The sequence below is a fragment of the Cyrtonyx montezumae genome, unplaced genomic scaffold, assembly GCF_038088225.1.
Source record: "Cyrtonyx montezumae isolate F1298 unplaced genomic scaffold, pur_monq_1.0 scaffold_16, whole genome shotgun sequence".
In the NCBI taxonomy this organism is placed as follows: domain Eukaryota; kingdom Metazoa; phylum Chordata; class Aves; order Galliformes; family Odontophoridae; genus Cyrtonyx; species Cyrtonyx montezumae.
In genome coordinates this window covers 10637576-10654916 of record NW_027071892.1, presented here as the reverse complement: position 1 = coordinate 10654916, position 17341 = coordinate 10637576, and the positions used below count along the sequence as shown (strand labels likewise).

Here is a 17341-nt window from a genome sequence, read left to right as displayed (position 1 = left end):
TTCGCCGCCACCGCTCCCCTGGGCGAGCCGTGAGTTGGGCCCCGGGAGAGGCATGGCCGAGGGGAGGGGCGGGACGGGACGGGACGGCCACACACCGGGAGCGGGGCGGCGGGTGGGGGAGGGAGCGGTGAGCTGCGGGCGGGGCCCGGCGTGGGGATGGGGATGGCGCCGGAGTGGGGGGGGGTGGGGGCGGCCGCTGTACCGGTGCTTCCCCTCACGTTGTCTGTGTCGTTCCCCCCCCCCCCACCCCGGTGCTCCCCCAGCAGGGCCATGAGCAGCAGCCCCGCGGCCCGGAGCGGCGGGCGGTCCGGAGAGCGCTGAAGGGTTGGGGACAGCGGGCACACTATGGCCGGCAGCGGTTACACGGACCTGCGGGAGAAGCTCAAGTCCATGATGCCTTACCGGGACGGCTCCAAGGGGCCGCGGGAGCCCCCCGAGCCCCCCTATGAGCGTAAGCGACGGTACCACGAGGACTCCGGCTCGGAGCCCAGCGATTACGAGGAGCAGAAGGAGGAGGAAGAAGCCCGGAAAGTGAAAAGTGGTATTCGTCAGCTTCGCCTCTTCAGCTCCGAGGAGTGCGCCAAGATCGAGGCTCGCATTGACGACGTGGTGTCCAGGGCTGAGAAAGGGCTCTACAAAGAGCACACGGTGGATCGAGCCCCGCTGCGGAACAAGTATTTTTTTGGGGAGGGTTACACCTATGGGTCTCAGCTGCAGAGGAGAGGCCCCGGGCAGGAGCGCCTGTACCCACGTGGGGAGGTGGATGCCATCCCCGAGTGGGTGCACGACCTGGTGATTAGGAAGCTGGTGGAGCACCGGGTGATCCCCGAGGGCTTTGTGAACAGTGCCGTGATCAACGACTATCAGCCCGGGGGCTGCATTGTCTCCCACGTGGACCCCATCCATATCTTCGAGCGGCCCATCGTCTCCGTGTCGTTCTTCAGCGATTCGGCGCTCTGCTTCGGGTGTAAGTTCCAGTTCAAACCCATCCGGGTGTCGGAGCCCGTGTTGTTCCTGCCGGTGAAGAGAGGAAGCGTCACGGTGCTCAGGTAAACTCACTGCGCTGCCGAGGCCTCGGTGTAGCTGTGTGCTGAGACGTGGTTGTGTAATGCTCCTTGCAAGGCAGGCACGCACTCGGATGGCAGCTCGGGGGTCTGGCTGCCCGGTGGACAGTGATGATGTGGGAGAGATAGGGGCTGTTCCCTTTTTTTGCAGGGGTTCAGGTCTGAGCGTGGTCACTTGTGGGGTTGGGCTTCCCTGCTCTTCCCGTAAACAGTGGAAATCCGCATCGAGATACAAAATGGATCCCATGCCCGCGAGCTGGCTGAGGCAGAGCTCCTGCTTCTATTCTTAGCTTGGCTGGTGCCTTCCTGATGCGACCTTAAGTGTAGAGAGGTGGTGCGAATGGCTTCATCCCAGTCCATGGACTGGGACAGAGAGACCCTCACCTGTAGGATGGTAATGGGGAAGACCCAAGCACAGACCCCTGTGGGACTGTCCCTTGGAGGTACAGTGTAAGCGCAGCACGGCAGCAACGCGTGCAGCTTGCGGGCATAAGAAATGACTTTACTGGTGTTCCTGCAAGCAGGGGAAGCGCAGTGGAGGTGAAATGACCTGCCCAAGGTCATGCAGCAAGCCAGTAGTACAGCTGGGATTGGCTCTGGGGAACGCCTGCTTCCTAATCCCTGCTGTCCGGCCGTGGGTGTGCAGAGCCCCGGGCAGCAGGAGGACATCAGCATGGGCTGCCACGTGCGGCCCCACAGAAGCCAGAAGCCCCTTGGTGCTATGGAGGGCAGCTGGAAGCTGGCGCTGGGGCTTCCTGCCTTGCTGAGCACGAGTCCCTCCTGTCCTGAAGGTCAGGGTGCTCTCTGCCAGCAGTGTGATGGCCCAAACTGTGCCAACAGTGCTCGGAGCGACCAGCGATACCTTTTTGGGGGAGGGGGGTGGGCTGGTGAACACCCAGGCCGGTTTTTCAGGGCTCCCTGGTGGTAACCCAATCCTGCACTTTGGCTTGTAAAGCGATCACCGCAGGGTTCGGGAAGGAATTTTCCCCCCCACGTCTGTACGGCGTTGCGCTGTTGACCGGTGCATCAATAATAAATGCCCAGAGCTCACATGGCTTTTATCTGGGAAAAGCAGCACAAACATTAACTAATCCTCGCCGTACCCCCTGCGTTAGGTAACTCGTGCAGATTAGTGAGCCAGCGGGAGGACACGCCAGCACGAAGGGCTCTCCCGAGGCTGAGCACGATCGCGTTGGTACATGTGGCTGGGGCAGGGAGTGTGCAGGAGAAGGGCAGAGGTCAGCGATTCTGCCAAGCAGCGCTGGGAGGGAGCCATGGGACAGTGTCCTTTTACTGCAAGAGCACTGTGTGCTCCATGGCCCCTGCTCTGGTGTCCGTGTGAGACGCGAGGAGGAATTTCTGCCCTCGTTTTCCTGTGCACCGCTGCGCTGCCTTCCCCTGTTTCCATCGGGAAACCTCCGGTGGCCCTCGGAGTGAAGAAGGATTGGAAGAGCAGCGTTTGCTCCAGGACAGGGCAATAGGCGTTTTCTCGTCCTTTACTCCATTCCTCCTCCAGAACTGCTGGGAAGAGAGAGAAGCTCGGGGTTCCCGGAATGGGAGTGAGTTCCCTGCCAGGCCCTGTGCGTGTCACATGCAGGGTTCGTGCTCTGGGTGCTGCAGTCCGTTCATTTGAGTGGCTGAAGCGGTCGTACTGAGCGAGCAAAGGTATTTTTAATGCCCGAAGAGGAAAGTGGGTGTCTGTGCAGCTTGGTGCTGGCTTTGTTAGCTTCATCCAGCAGTAAGATGTTTTGCTTTCCAGCAAATAATAGACTTTAAAATAGAGGTTGTTTCGATTTCAGTGCAGCAGTTAGCAGATACTTAGCACTCACTTAAAAGATACTCTGCTAAAGTGATTCTTCTGTGATGGTACTGTCCCAGCCAGATAGGAGTTGGTGGACCAGCCAAACCTCCTCTGCTCGGACCTGAGGTCTGGGAGCAGAGGGGAAATGTGCAGCCTGGCTGGAGGACCTCGGGGGCATACTTGTGGAGCCAGCTCGCAGCCACGTTTAAGCCAACTCTCCAAACTTGTCTTTTTCTCCTCCCAGTAAACAGTCGCTGGAGGCAGTTGCCCTGGAGATAGGGAAACAGCGCCGATAGAAACGGCGTGCTTGTGATGTTTGCTTCCAGCACTGCTGGGTCAGGGGCTGCTCTGATCGTTTGCTACCGTGTGGATGTCCTGGATCGTCCCAGTTTTGCAAAGTGGTTTCCAAGTCCTCACCCGATGCGCTTTGTCTCTCCCTGGGTGTAGGTTCAGGTTTGTCCCAGTAAGGCTTTGCCCGGCCTGTAAGGTGCCCCGTGGTGCTGCGTGTGCAGCACGTTGCTAGTTGAACTTTACAGTAAACCAAAGCATTTGTCTAACAACGCTGTGGTGTTTGCAAATACCGAACCTCCTTCAGGCTGTAATGTATTCCCTCACAGCGTGTTAGGGATTAAAAGTGCTCCCTACAAAGAGTTTTGGAGGTGGAGCGGAGATTCTCGTGGCTGTGCTCCTTACCTGAGGACAAAGGCTGAGCCACCGCTGCCCAGCTCTCTGCTCTGCCACCGAGGTCTTTTTTTCCTCAGGGTGCTGATTTTTCTCCTGTGGTCCAGGAGAGGACCCCCTCTGTGGGCTCTCCCTGCAGTGGGTGCAGGGTTTGTCCCACTGCCACGCATGGGCCGGGAGGAAGTGGCAGCAGTGCGTGGTGCATTGCTGCAGGGCTCTCACAGCCCCAAGCAGGCTGCAGTGTGCCTCTGCCATCAGCTAGCTGAAGGTGGTTGCATGCTGGACCACATTTATGAGGTTTTTTTTCCTTCTTCTTTTCCTGTTAAAAACAAACAACAACAAAAAGCAAAACAAAAGAATAAAGAATTCAATAAGCATCAATCAATAGAAGCAGTGCAGAGGAGGTGCAAGGCTTTGCACATCCGGCTGGGAAATGTGTGCTTTTGGAGGAAAGGGAGGGAGCTGGGTGGGGGTGTGGGGGCACTGGGGTGGGCAGCTCCTGCCAGGCCGTGCCCTGCAGCACACAGCACGTCTCAGTGCCCAGAGGGCTTCTCTTGGATTTCTGCACGCCGTGGTTGGAAGTGTGAAGCTGCAGTTAGCTGGAGGAGTAAAATGCTGATGGTAATGTTTCCAGAGCTCTGGGCTTGTGTGCAGACAGGCTTCCTTCTGAAGGTGGCAATGCTCTTTGCAGAGAGGGGATGTGCTCCCTGCTGCTCGTCGCAGCGCTGGGAGCGCCATGATGTTTGTTTCTCGTTGTCTAGAGGCATGGCTGATGGCAGCACTGCTCGGGGCCTCTGGGGGATGAACCTGCTTTCTTCCCAGCCGGAGGAACCTCTGCACAACTGCCTGGATTAGACATCTTTCCAGAAAAGTCTGAGCCCTCAGTGAAGGCCCCTGGTGCCTCAGCTTTGCTCAGAGCAAGCCCTGCCTGTGCTGGTGGTGATGAGGCAAAGAGATGTGTTCCAGCCTTGTGTGTGCTGGTTGGTGCTGTATTGGTCCTTTGTGGAAGCAGCTTTCCCAGACCACAGGTGAAGCCTGAGCTCAGTGACCGTTCCAGCCTGGCTATATCCAGCCCCTGGGACTATTTCTGTCTAGGGACTGTGCAGAGCTTCAGGGCTTGCTTTCTGCTGATGTTTATGCAAAGAAACCCTCTGCTTCTATATCTGTATGAATCAGTAATGTTGTGGCTTCACATTAACTCTTCTGGACTGAAAAAGAGATGAAGGGAGGAGCTGGATACGTGAGATCCAAGAGGTTAGTTGGGGTTAGGGTGTTAGTTGGGCCTGGGGGTGTTCTCTGCACCTCCCCTTGTTCATCTGAAAGGTGCTCTGGGCTGCATGCATCATGCTCAGGTGTTCTCATGAGTGTTCTTGTGGGCAGCAATTTAGGATGTTCTTTCCTGGATCACTCCTTCCCCTGTGTTTTGGTTTTGTTCCCCAGGCACGAGCAGAAATCCCCAGGCACACCCTTGATATCCTTCTGGGGTTTTGTTTCAGCGTGTGTCCCTTCACCTCGTGCTCTTGGCCATCATTGGGATGTGGTGAGGCCACGAGTGACTGAGAAGGTTCTGCTGGCACCTGTGGCAGGGCAACTGTGACCCAACCAAATAACCTCATTCTGTTTCTCTGCTCAGTGCTTGTGCAAACCTCTCTTGGCAAGGTGCAGGCTGAGCTCCCCCTGCCAGCATGGCATCGGGGCAGACTGACAGGCGCCTTAGGGCCTGGAGCACTAGGGCTGCTGCTTTGGGACCACAAGGCCTGCTTAACTCTGCTCTGGAAGCGAGCTGAGAGCCAGTTCCTGTATGGGGAGAGCTGTGGGAAGCTGAGCTGACGTCGTGTGATGGGTCTCGAAGCAGACTTCCTCCTGGTGTTTGCTGAGGATGCGCTGAGCTGAATATTAACGTGGGTGATATTAATGGATTCACTGGAGCTTGACGCAGAGGTTCCTGGAATATAATAGAGCATCATTAGAAGCCCCTCTGCATAATGCTGTGTTGCACTGCAGTGCCCTGTTGGGGAGGGCAGGGGATAGCCAGCAGCCCCTCTTCTGGCGGATCTGTCTCAGGTCTGAGCTCTTTTCCCAAAGCAGTAAATCTCTCTTTGAGCAAGAGGTGAGCATTTCTAGATGAGTCGGTGAGCTGCCTGACCAGATAAAGGGCACCTGCTCCTGTCCCTGAGTGGAGCTCCGTGTGTGTGTGTGTGGGGGGGGGGGGCGTGGGGGGGTGAAGCCTGGCAGTGGGGAGCAGCAGCATCCTCTCACTGGAAAGGGGCCACAAGAGGAAGTGCTGAACGCAGAGCTCAGGCTGTGCAAACCCACATGAAACGGCTTCCAACCTTCATGTGAGGTGGGAGCACGGCATTCCCCTGGGGGAATCGCAGCGGTGGCTCCAGTGGGATTTCTCAGAGACACAGCAGTTCCTGTGTTGGGTTCCCCCAGGGCACGTGGTGCCGGCATTCAGCCCTCCTTCACCCCGAGGCCTTCCTGTCCTTGTCAGCCATTTCAGGAGGCGTTTCTCCTTTCCCATGCTGGACTCCAGGCTGCTGTGCGCAGCAGCAGGCAGAGGGCAGCCCACCCCTCGTTAGCACCTGTAATGATGACGAGGTGGGTGAGTGTCCAAGCCCCCTCAAAGATGCTCCAGCAGCAGCAGCTGCTTCTCAGTGCCTCTGGTTACACTCACGTGTCCAGGCACACCGTGCATCTTGGAGATGAGGGATGGCTTTTCCTCAGGATGTGTGCGAGGTGCTTGCAAGCACTGCGGTGATATTTTTTTGTTCTGTTGCACACTCATCTCTTGACGAAGCTTTTGTAAATGAGTTGGCTGAATTTACGCTCCATAAACTCATTTTCAACACGACTTATTTCGTGGCGTTGTGGCAGGTGGAGGTTTCCTCTGGCGTATGCTTAAAAAAAAATTAAATAATTAAAAAAAAAAAAAAAAAGAGGCCTGACTGTTACCATGCTCATTCTGTACATCTAGCTCCTGTGTGCCTGGGGAGTGGTGTGGTGTTTGGAGGAGGAATTTGTGGGGGAAGTTGGGAAATAGCTGGCCAGCGCGCGCTGCTGAGGCGGGCAGCCGCTTTCTCGTCCTGCCTGTCATCTTTCTCACCACGGCTCTTTGTTTTTGTTGTCAGTGGATATGCAGCCGACGAAATTACACACTGTATTCGACCACAGGATATCAAAGAGAGAAGAGCTGTCATCATTCTTCGAAAGTAAGTGTTGAAACCTTCTGGACAGTAAGGCAACCTTGAATGCAGTGGTGTGATTTTTTTTTTTACTGTACTTTAAAAAGATGCCTTGCTTGTTAGCTTGCTGAATTGACCTTAAATGTTTGCTCATCCTCACTCTGGTGCTCGTTTGTGTCTTGCCATACCCATCACTTGGTCAGTGAAAGTAGATGGAATTTGTTACTGCAGAGTTAATCACTTCTTGACTGTGCACAGCAGTAATTTGTTGTCGTAGCTGGGTTTGCCAGTGCTGTTGGTGTCTAAGCACTTGGCTTTCATTGGCCTTCTACTTCAAGCATCTGGAGTTTCAGACTCTTGCTTTGGTGTCTAATCATATGATACCCACGTGCATGAGTTACCTGGACAGTCCTTTGAAGTTGATGGTTATGATGAAGAATCTTCTGTAAAGCAGACTGTTTTCTTGGTAGCATGCCTTTATTTCCTGTGGAGGGGGAGGAAGATGCTGGCTTTGAAAGGGAACAAATGTGGTGAAATTAGAAGTCAGTTTACAGAGCTCATCCTTTGAGGGTGTTGTTGGGAAGCGAAGCTTTGTGAGTGGCATGTCACACTCCCTGTTTTAGATGATGCACTGTCTTGGTCAGCTGATGATATTTCATCATTTGATCTGATGTAAACCCAGAGAAGACCATGGGTATGGTGGCGAGGCTGCAGTTGTGGCCCAGGCTGGCATGAGGCTAGCAGGAAAGCAGTCTAGATTTGGAGTTGTGGAACTTCTGGGCAGCCTAGCTGGTCCCAAAATGAATCTGGTGATGCTGTGAAGATAAGACACAAAGCCAGCAGATTGGTGTTGGGCATCTGGATAGAGACCTATGAAACAAGAGCAGTGAAAACAGCAGCCCTGAAGCATTAGCACAGTGAAGTCAGAACAGGCCTAGGGAGGCAGGATGAGATGTGGCGGGTGACAGAGTAGGATGAAAGATGGACTGGAACCAAACCCTCTGATGGCTGGTTATCGCCACACTGTGGGCACTAACAGCAAAAAGGCTGTTAATGTTCAAGTGGTTGGTTTCTGCAGCCAGTGAGGCAGTGAGTGCTCATGAGGCGCAGTGAAAGGCATCTCCAGATCCCATAACAGGAAAGGCCTGAATTTAGGTGCTCTGCCTGTCTCAGGCTGTGGAGCAGCTCCATGGAAAAAACAGCTCTGGCTAGGTAAACTGAAGCTGGCAAAGTAGTGCATGTGTATCATGGACCTGTTTAAAACATCTCAAATTCTTGCCTTCATCAGCTTCTATAAGCTAATGGTGTTATTTCAGTCTAGCTTGGCTGCCCTCAAAGTGCAACTGGGCAAGCATCTAGCTAGCCAAGGTGTCCTGCTGCCTGGCTGACCCGGGCAGTGCTGCTGAACAGACAAGGCTCGTTAGTTCCCAGCAGAGCCATGCAGGCTGCTTTGGCTCAGCTGTCCTTCTGCAGCAGCATGCCCTTCTGTCTTCCCCAGAAGAGCCTGAACTGCTTAGCATCAGAGCAGGAGTGTCTCTGCCCAGCTGTATGCAGCCAGCCATGGTCTGGCTGGACTGACAGGCTGAATGCAACCACAGCTGGATTTCTCGTTGAGAGAGGTGGACCTCTCCGTGCACCGCAGGGCTGCAGTGACCTTTGTCTGTGCTTGCATCCCTGGAGCATCTCCTGCTGCCATTCCCAATCCAGGATCATGCGACTGGTGCAGTCTGAAATAGCAAGTTATGCAACCAGGAAAACAGCCGCTTCCGCCAGCAGCCTGCGTGCACGCGAGGCTGGAGAGCAGCCTGTGACCTCATAAAAACTCATCTTCCTCATCTTTCGTGGTGAGAATGAGCCCGGAGCTTTCCAGAAGAATCAGGCACCCTGTGGTTGTGTCACAGCAGCGTAAGCTTTGCTGCCTGCAGGAGCTGTGAATAAGCTGGCAGCAGCTGCTGGGCCCCAGACGCTGGAATCTGGATGTGTCGCCTCCTCTCTGGGCATGTGCTTCTGGAGACTGCTCTCCTGATGCTGCCAGCAAAAACTGAGCTGGAGAAGTGGCTGGGTTTGTCGGGATGCTTGAGAGCAGCGTGGTTACCAAGTAGGTCAGCAGCACTTCAGAGCTGCTGCGTGACGGTATTTACAGCGCTTCCTGCATGTGGAGCACAGGGCTGCAGGAGCCGGCCAAGTTCAGAAGCTTGGAGCACGGGGGGAAGGAATGGTGTGCTGGATTTCAAGAGATGCTCATGTGGGAGGTGGAGGTGGAAATGAGACCTACTCAGGTGGGTCTTGAAAGTCATTTTTGACGTCTTACACAGCCACATTTGAGCAGTTCTTCATAGGTCGTTACACTGGGGGGTTATTTTATTTAACTTGAACTTTGGTAAGTAATTTACTTTCATTTTTAGCATAGTTCCTGCTTGTATCTACTCCTGCAGCACATGTCTGTGTTGCTCTGTGGAGACAGAGTGTGTCTGAGATCCTCTTGCCCTTGCAGTGTATTTACTGTGATTTTTTTTTTAAATTGCAATCACGTAGTCATTGTATTTAAGAGGTAATTAAACAACCTAACTCATCTAGGACTGGACCAGCAATGCCTTTACTGTTCCAGCTGCACTGGATCCAGTCCTGGAGCTGAGAACAGCTCAGGCCGATGGCTTTGCAGCCTGGCCAGCTGCCTGTGGAAGTGTTCCTCATTTCTGGTATACCCACCCTCGTTTTTGCCATCCTGGCATTGCCCTCATTAACTGGAGAGTCTCTCCCTGGAGTCACAGAGGAAGCTTGGCAGTTGAACTTGCTTCATAACAGGAGTTCAGGTTGGAGTTATCTTGCTTCAAAAACTGAGTTAAGAACTGAGGGACAAGCAGTGATTCTTCCTTTTCTTTCACCCAGAGCCCTCTGGTATTCGGTCCTGATCTTGTGGAGGCAGGCAGGCTGCAGGAACAACATCAGATGCCCTTTTTTTCTTTTCTTTTTCCAGGAAGTGGCTTGGATCCTCTTGAAATTGGCACTATGGGGCACTGGCACCGCCTTTTACTGTGTTTTGCTCCTTCTTAGGCTTCAGTTTGTGTTTTGAAATAGACCTCAGCAGTTTTCTCAAATTGAGCCTGGTAGCTGTGCTGTGCTGGGAGGTGGTGATAGCACCACACTAAGGCACTGCTGTGTCAAGCTGTACGTTTGTGCTGCACGGCCATTGCCTCCATATGTGCATAGGAGCTGCTGGCTGCAGCCATGCCCAGGCCAGCAGCAGTGGCAGCTCTGCTTTCCAGTGTTTCTTTTCTGCTGTGAACGGGGCCCTGCTGTGCTGCTGGAGGGGCTGTGGTGTGGCTGCTGGTTACAAAATCTCCCAACTCGCATTTGACTCCTGCCTTAAACCTCTTAGTCAAGCTGAGAAATGCCTGACCCCATGAGATCTCACAGACAGTAAGGAGTTTCCAGTGTGAAGCAGTTATTACCAGTGTAGGTGATGATGGATTTCACAGTGCATCTCCCAGGTGGCTTAACTGGAGTTGCAAGTTATTGAAGAGTCACTGTGATTTCACAGGATGTTGGAGGTGCTTGAACACCTCCACTCAATATCCTGTCCCTGTGGTGGCAGTGAGCCCAGCACCTTTCCTGTCATCCCGCATTCACCTCGTGCTGGTGCTGACCCCTGAGCTTTCCTCTGTCTTTAGAAGGCTGTGAAGGTTAAAAGCTGAAGCTTCAAGTAGGAAGAAGCTGCAGCTTGTTCTGCTGTTGAATATAACAGTCCTGACCCTCTTTCAGAACTGTGTGTCTGGGATTGAGGGTTCTACTTCAGTGCATCTGGGACAAACCCCTATTGCAGCCTGCCAGTAGAAATACCTTGCAAATTCTCATCTTTTCTATTTTGTTTTTACTGTTTGCAGAACAAGACTAGATGCCCCTCGATTGGAAACAAAATCTTTGAGTAGCTCTGTGCTACCACCAGGTTACACCTCTGACCGCCTGTCAGGAAGCAACAGGGACCAGATCCTGAAACCAAAGCGGTCCCATCGCAAAGCAGATCCCGATGCTGCTCACAGGTAGGTTGGTGTTTGCTAGGGGTGAGGTTTTGGGTGTTATCTCTGGGTCACTGAACACCTGAGGTTCCTGGTCTCTGGCAGGAGAGGTTGTGCAGCATGCTTATGGCATTCTGGTTTGTACCTCTTTGCCAGGAGCTGGGAAGCACCTCCCAGGTGTGTTCTGTGGTGTATGGATCTGTGTTATCAGTGAGGTTCTCTAAACATTCCTCCTAGGCTTGTGGAGACTAAGCTCTGGCTGTAAGCAGCTTACATTGTTTATCCTGTGAGTGGCATAATGAAGAAGCAATAGATTTGGCTGGCTCTTGATAATGCAGTCGTTCGGAACAATAGTTTCCCTGCAGCTAATTATTTTTGACCTCTATTGCCAAGCAACCTGTGCAGGTGTGTTGAAGTATATTATGAAAGCAGACTTTGAGGTTTTGTGGACTGGGAAGGGAGAAGGTCTCCTTGGGAAGCTCCACAGGGCTGCCTGGCTTCCTGAGCTGTGTGTATGTGTTTGTGTGTGCGTGTGTGTAAGCAAACTGTGGATGCGTAAGCCTGACCTACAAGAGAGCTCCTTGCTGAAGCTCCAGACAGCTTGAACTTGTGGCAAGGTACACCACCTTGCTGTGTGTGAATGATAGCCAGTCTACCAGCTATCATGCAGATTTTTGGTGTTCTCTAATTCCAAAGCTCCCCGAGGATTGAGGTAGCATTCTCTGCACATCATGTGAAACCAAAGAGCTGCGTTGGTCATGTAGCTTGGCTGTTGTGAAGTCCCAGCCCATGTTTCAACCTGTCCTGGTGAAGGAGAAGGGTGGGGATGGTTTGTTTATGAGCAGCATTCATTCATCAGAACTCAGGATGACTGGGCACATAGATCACGAAGAGAAGTGAGGCTGCAAATAAAACCTCTGAGCATGCGGTGTGATTAGAGGAGCGGTCACGCAGGGCAAAGTCTGCAGGTCCGTGAGAGCTGATGTGAAGGCAGAGCTGCACCTTTCTGGGATGTGAGCTCAGCTCAGCCTGTGCAGTGGATGGTATCTAAAGGCTCTGAGAGGCCTAAAAGACTCAACGTAGTGCAGGTAAATAGCACAGGTAGCACATCTGTCAGAGGAACTCTGTAGTTGGCACCTGGGATAAATTTGAGTGATCTGTGCAGCCTTGAGTCCTGCCAGCATGGTCAGGCTGTGAACTGAGCTGACTGCGGGTGAGAACAGAGGCAGCTTTACACGAATATTAATTGCACTGTGATCACGTTCGAGAGAACTAGCAAGAGGACAGAGGAGCTCAGAGTTGTGGTTTGATCCTACACCGTAAGTTTCCCAGCAGCTTAGCACAGAGTTGAGCTCCTTTTTGAGCTCGGGTGTAGGAGGCAGACCCCTCTGCCCAAGAAATGTTTGTTGATAGCACAAGCTGCACTTCAGGAGGGCTGATCAAGCTATTTGGAAGTGTCCCTGGTGGAGATAAAGACCAAAGTTCAGCACGTGAAGGCTAAGGACTCGCACTTGTGAAAGCAGAGTTCTCAGCTTTTTCATGGGATGTGCGACTTGGCAAAGTGCGTCTGCTCTGTTGAGAGCCCAGGGCTCTTCGTACTGGGAGAGCAGTGTGGAAAAAGTCACTCACAGTGCTCAAAGTATGCAAAAATCCAGATGGTATCCACACGAGGAGCACTTACATCCTGCTGTGGATGCGTTCTCACTCCCTCTTTCTCTCTTTCTCCATAGGCCACGGATTCTAGAAATGGATAAAGAGGAGAACAGGCGCTCAGTCCTCTTACCAAAACATAGGAGACGGAGCAACTTCAGCTCTGAGAACTATTGGCGAAGGTCTTACGAGTACACAGAGGACTGTGATGAGGAGGAGGAGGATGGCAGCCCAGCCAGGAAAGTAAAAATGAGGCGACACTGAGGAATGCACTTTCCAGGCTTGTGGAGCTGATGAGATTGGCCTCTAGTCTGTGAAAACTTTTTCCTCCCTCTGGCTATTTTCCATCTAGCTTCAGTTTTGGTTTTTCCTTTCAGGCTGAAGAGTAAACAGGAAGGATCTAGTGATTTGTTTTTATGAATGGAGGAATGCTGAGACACATTTAAGGATGGAACGTGTCCAGTGCACATGGTGTCCTGAGTCATGGGTCAAATGGGCATCTCTACCATAGGAAGCAGATAAAGTTGTGCCAGGCTGTCTGTTGGGATTTCTTTGAAAACACCAAAAAGTTTAACTGTTCATTGCGCAAGGTTCGAGAATTGTCTTTTGTTTTGTTGGTTTCTTTTTTTTGTTTGTTTTGTTTTGCTTTAACTTTCTTCTTTTCCAAATGTTCTAAATATGATGTTGTTAGACCCTGGGAGCTGAAATTCTCTGTGGTGGCCTCGTATTCCTTGCTTCACCAAAGGGCTCCTTGGTCTGCTTCTACGTAGTTGTTGTTGGGTTGTGTTTTAAGGGTGTGCCCTGCAGTAACTGGAAGTTTGAAGCTTTGCAGACTCCTTTTGCTGCATTGATTACAAAGGGTTTAGGACATTTGTGTTGCACTTTAGTAGCAGTTTTAAATGCCGTAGATTTCCTTTCTGGTCCCTTTTCCCAAGCCAGCTTGGGCTCACAGCCTTGCATCCTTATGCTGCCCTCTACGCTCTGGTGTCACAGTGCTGTTATGACCAGTGATGTGTTTTAGCTGAGGATGGAGCCATGGCTGGCTGCTACTGGTCCAGCAGTGACCTGTACTGGAGCCCAGGAGCTGCAGAGCAAGTGGCTGCATTGAGTACGTGCTGCTTTCCAGAGCTTGAGACAGCAAAGAGAAGTAGGAGGGAGGCTGTGCTGGTGGGGCTGCTTGCCTTGGGGACCTCCTGAGAAGATCTGGGATGCTGCTGGGTATGGGAAGGCTCTGTCTTGGCCCACAGGGTGTTGGTCAGCTACCACTGCAGCAGTTGTCCGATGCGCTGTTGTTTCTGTGCACGTTCTGGGGTGGGGACTCTGCCCCAGGAGGTGCTGAGAGGAGTCAGACATTTCACCCTGTGGCAGTTACATTAGAAGTCTGTCTTCCTCCTTGTCTTTTCCCACTGGTTTGTGTTTGCCCTGCCTGAAATCTGTGTTTTCCAGGTATGGGGCCCAGCACCATATTTAGAACCCTACTTTTAAGAAGCTTTCTCCAGTTGATTCTTTGAACCCAAGTGTTGGCAGTTGTAAGGAGTAGTCTTATTTTTAAATTTTTACTGCTTTTTCTTTCCTCAGATTGTAGTTTTTCTTAGAGTTGTGTCCCCCACTCTTCACGATCTGCACGCTTGGCAATAAAAAAAGATGTAATATATTTTGAAACCCGTTTGCTGCTGTCTTGAGGAGCTACCAGTCACAAAATGGGCGCTGTTCCTTAGTGATCAAGCATGTTTGCTGACATCTGGGATTCATCCTTTTCCTTCCCTGCTGACTTCTGCAGCTCCCACTGCTCACCTGTCCTTGGGCTTACTGCTGAGGCTGGATCTAGCAGTCACACTAGTGCAAAGGAAATTACTGTCACCTTCAGCATGGCGCTGAGCTGCAGGAGGTTTTGTAGGTGAGGCTCCTGCTGCCTGTCTTAGGTTCTCTTGATCTGATCACTTTCCTGGTGAGAGCTCTCGTTGGCTCAGTGTGGAGCTTTGAGAACAGCCTCATGGCCAGCCTTCAAAGGCACCTACCTGTCTTGTCTGCCCAGAGATCTGGAAGTTCATGCTTTTGGGACTTCTGAAAGGCCATTATCAGTCCACAGTCAGCGTTTGAAGTAGCATTCCTCCTGCTTCTAGCTTGCTGCAGAAAATCGAGGCCATCTCTTGGCTACAAACCCCCTGTTTTGGAAAGCTTGGCATTCCCTAACAGCAAAAGAGCATGCAGGGAGCAGCGATCTCTTCTCCTTGTGGCTGGCATCTGCAAACATCTCTGGCAAGCTAGAAACCTGCTAGTGGGATGCCTGGGGTGGCTGTTCCTAATTCTGGATTAGCTCTGGACATGCCCCGTTCCCTCCAAAGGCATTAGGCTGTGCTGCTTTGCTTCTGGCAATGGTAGGGCAGAGCCACCTGTGCTCCCTTGCTGGAGGTCTCTGCACAGCCTGCTCTCCCCCTCTCCCAATTTTATGCCTACCTCTGCAATATGGATACTGTACTCTGGTGTCTCAACTCAGTGAAGGCAACCTGCCTTCCTGGGGCTGCTTCTTGAAGCAGCAGGAGCACTGTGACCCCCGTGAGACAAGATGATTTCCACTAAAGGCTGAACAAAGCACCCCGAGGTCTTACATCCTGGCCTGGTACCGTCACCTCATCCCAGTCCTCGTGCAGTCTGTACATGTGCAGGCATCCTTCTTGTCCCATTGGGTCCTGCATGCCACCTCCGGGAGCTCTGCCCTCCTTTTCCCCATCCCAGGTCTGTGCTGTGGGTCTGAGCTGGCAGCCATCACTGGAGCCACTCTCCTGCTGCCCTCTGCTCCGTTTTGCTTTTAGTTTTCAAGCTGACTGCTTGGGGCTTGCTTGACACCTTGGCAAGAGTGGGATGCAAGCGATCTGACCCACAGGATCTCTTGGGTGAGAGCCCCCAGCATGCAGGCAGGCCATCTCCCCCACTTGTACAGACGTTTTATATACACACGGATGTATATGTGTAGATACATGGTTTTTTAACTCTTTTGCACTGAACAACGCCAGGGTAAAACCTCGATTCGAAATGAGACGACACATTTTTCACATGGATCCAGATGTCTAGATCCCTTACTGTGACCTGTTTGGTAAAACTGTGGCTCAAAACACTGCTGATGCCCGTACCTGTTCTCTGTTGTGGCTGTGTGAAGGCTTCAATCAGACCAAGGGCGTGAGTCTGGTGTGGAGATGGGCTCACGTGCAGGCCTGGCTGGGTCGGCTTCTTTGTCTTCATATAGTTGAGCAATGCAGTCCCAACTCCTCTCCATCCACCTGCAGCGTGCCCTCTGTGTAACAAGCTCACCTGTCCCTGGGCATAAGGCTATGTACAGTGTGATGACCCTACAAGCACTCAGACCCACAGCCCAGACCATGAGAACTATCTTTCCTAAGGAAGGGGGAGGTAGATGGGAGTTGTCCCTGCTTTTCTGCAAGGGGAGGGATTTGGGTTTTTTTTGCCCGTAACCTGCGTGGGGAGGAGACACAGATTCAACTAAAGCTCTCGTATTGGTTGTGTAGGCTCCACTCATCCTCTGGAAGAGAACCCAGGGCTGTTTGCCAGTGGTGAGAGGTGAGCAGCTGGCCCAGGGAGGGGCTCCCAGCACGGCAGAGGCTGCCAGCTGTGATTTCCACCTCTGCAGCGTGCAGGCAGAGGGGAAGCCCCATTTTCCACATCTAGCCCAGGTCTCAGGGCTGGGACACCGCCAGCTGCTCGTGCTGGCTCCAGAGTTGTCCCAACCCAAACCCATGGCTGGGAATGGCGTGGAGGGGGACTTGAAGTATGGCCATGGGGTCTGGCCCCCAATCCAGTGGCAAATGGTCTTTTGTCTGCCAATGGCCTTCCTTTTCCTGGCAAGGAGGAGAAATGCTGAGCCAAGAAGCATCTCTCTGCTCCTTCCTGCCCCCCCCTGCCCACACTTAACAAGTTCTGGCTGACTTTCATTTTGTTTTATAAGATTCTAATTTTTTTGGTTACAAATAAAAAAATAAAAAATAAGAAAGTGGCAATATTTTTTTCTGTAAGCTTTTCCTAGGAAAAAGCGTGGTTTGTAACAAAGTTGTACAGTTCTGAAGTTTGAGATACGAGAAGTACTGTGTGAAACGCTGTAAATGGGGCAGAGATTATTTTATGTACAGTCTGACGCAGGGGGATACTTTTAATTCTGGTTGATTCTTAGGAAGAATTTGGTTCTTCACCGTCAGGGTTTGTAATTTCATGGTTTCATTATTATTATTATTATTTTTCTTGTATAGATTGCTGCATTAATTGAATAAAAGCAGAAAGCATCGCTGTGCCTGCCTGCTGGGGTCACTGTGGGCGAGGGGAGTGCTTTGAAGTAAGGGGAGCTCTGGGAGGACACGCGTGCTGCCCTAGGAACCGGGATGGGGCCGCAGTGGGTGCTCTCTGCCCGGTTTTCTGCTCTGGCTCCCCGTGGTCTGGTGTCACGGTGGGGACAGGTCGGGGTAGGTCCTGGTGTTGGCGATCCCCTCCCACCAGCCCAGCCCGCAGGTGGGGGTGCCGGGATCGGCTGCTGCGGAGAGCAGAGAAAAACCTGCAGGGGGAAAGCGAGGCCTCGAAGTCACAGCGCGGTGTGTGCGGGCGGCCGCTGTTACTCAGCGGGGAGTGCCCGCCTGACTCAGCCCGGACCGGGCCCTGCGTCCCCGCGGGCGAGGCCTCCCCCGTGTCGCTCCTCGCGGTGAGCCCCGGCACCGGGCAACCCCGGGGAGAGGAAAAAGACCCGAAAGAATGAGGGGGGGGTACAAAAAAAGAGCGGCGTATCCGCTGCCATAGAGCGCTGCGGGACGACGGACCACAACAGACTACAACTCCCAGCACTCCCCGCGCCGGCGCATGCGCAGCGCTGGCGGGAGGGGCGCCGCAAGCGCCGTGCGTGCGGACGCGCTCTGACTGGCTGGACGCGCTGTCCTTCAGGGCCAC

General features: G+C 52.8%; 1 protein-coding gene across 1 annotated transcript; it reads left to right on the top strand.

The window, feature by feature from the left end:
* Positions 1-266: 266 nt before the first annotated feature.
* ALKBH5 (alkB homolog 5, RNA demethylase) lies at positions 267-15999 on the top strand. Its single transcript, XM_065732801.1, has 4 exons — positions 267-1049; positions 6678-6758; positions 10616-10771; positions 12478-15999. Exons 1-4 carry the CDS (start codon positions 346-348, stop codon positions 12659-12661), a joined length of 1125 nt encoding a protein of 374 aa, XP_065588873.1. The 5' UTR covers positions 267-345; the 3' UTR covers positions 12662-15999.
* Positions 16000-17341: the final 1342 nt, after the last annotated feature.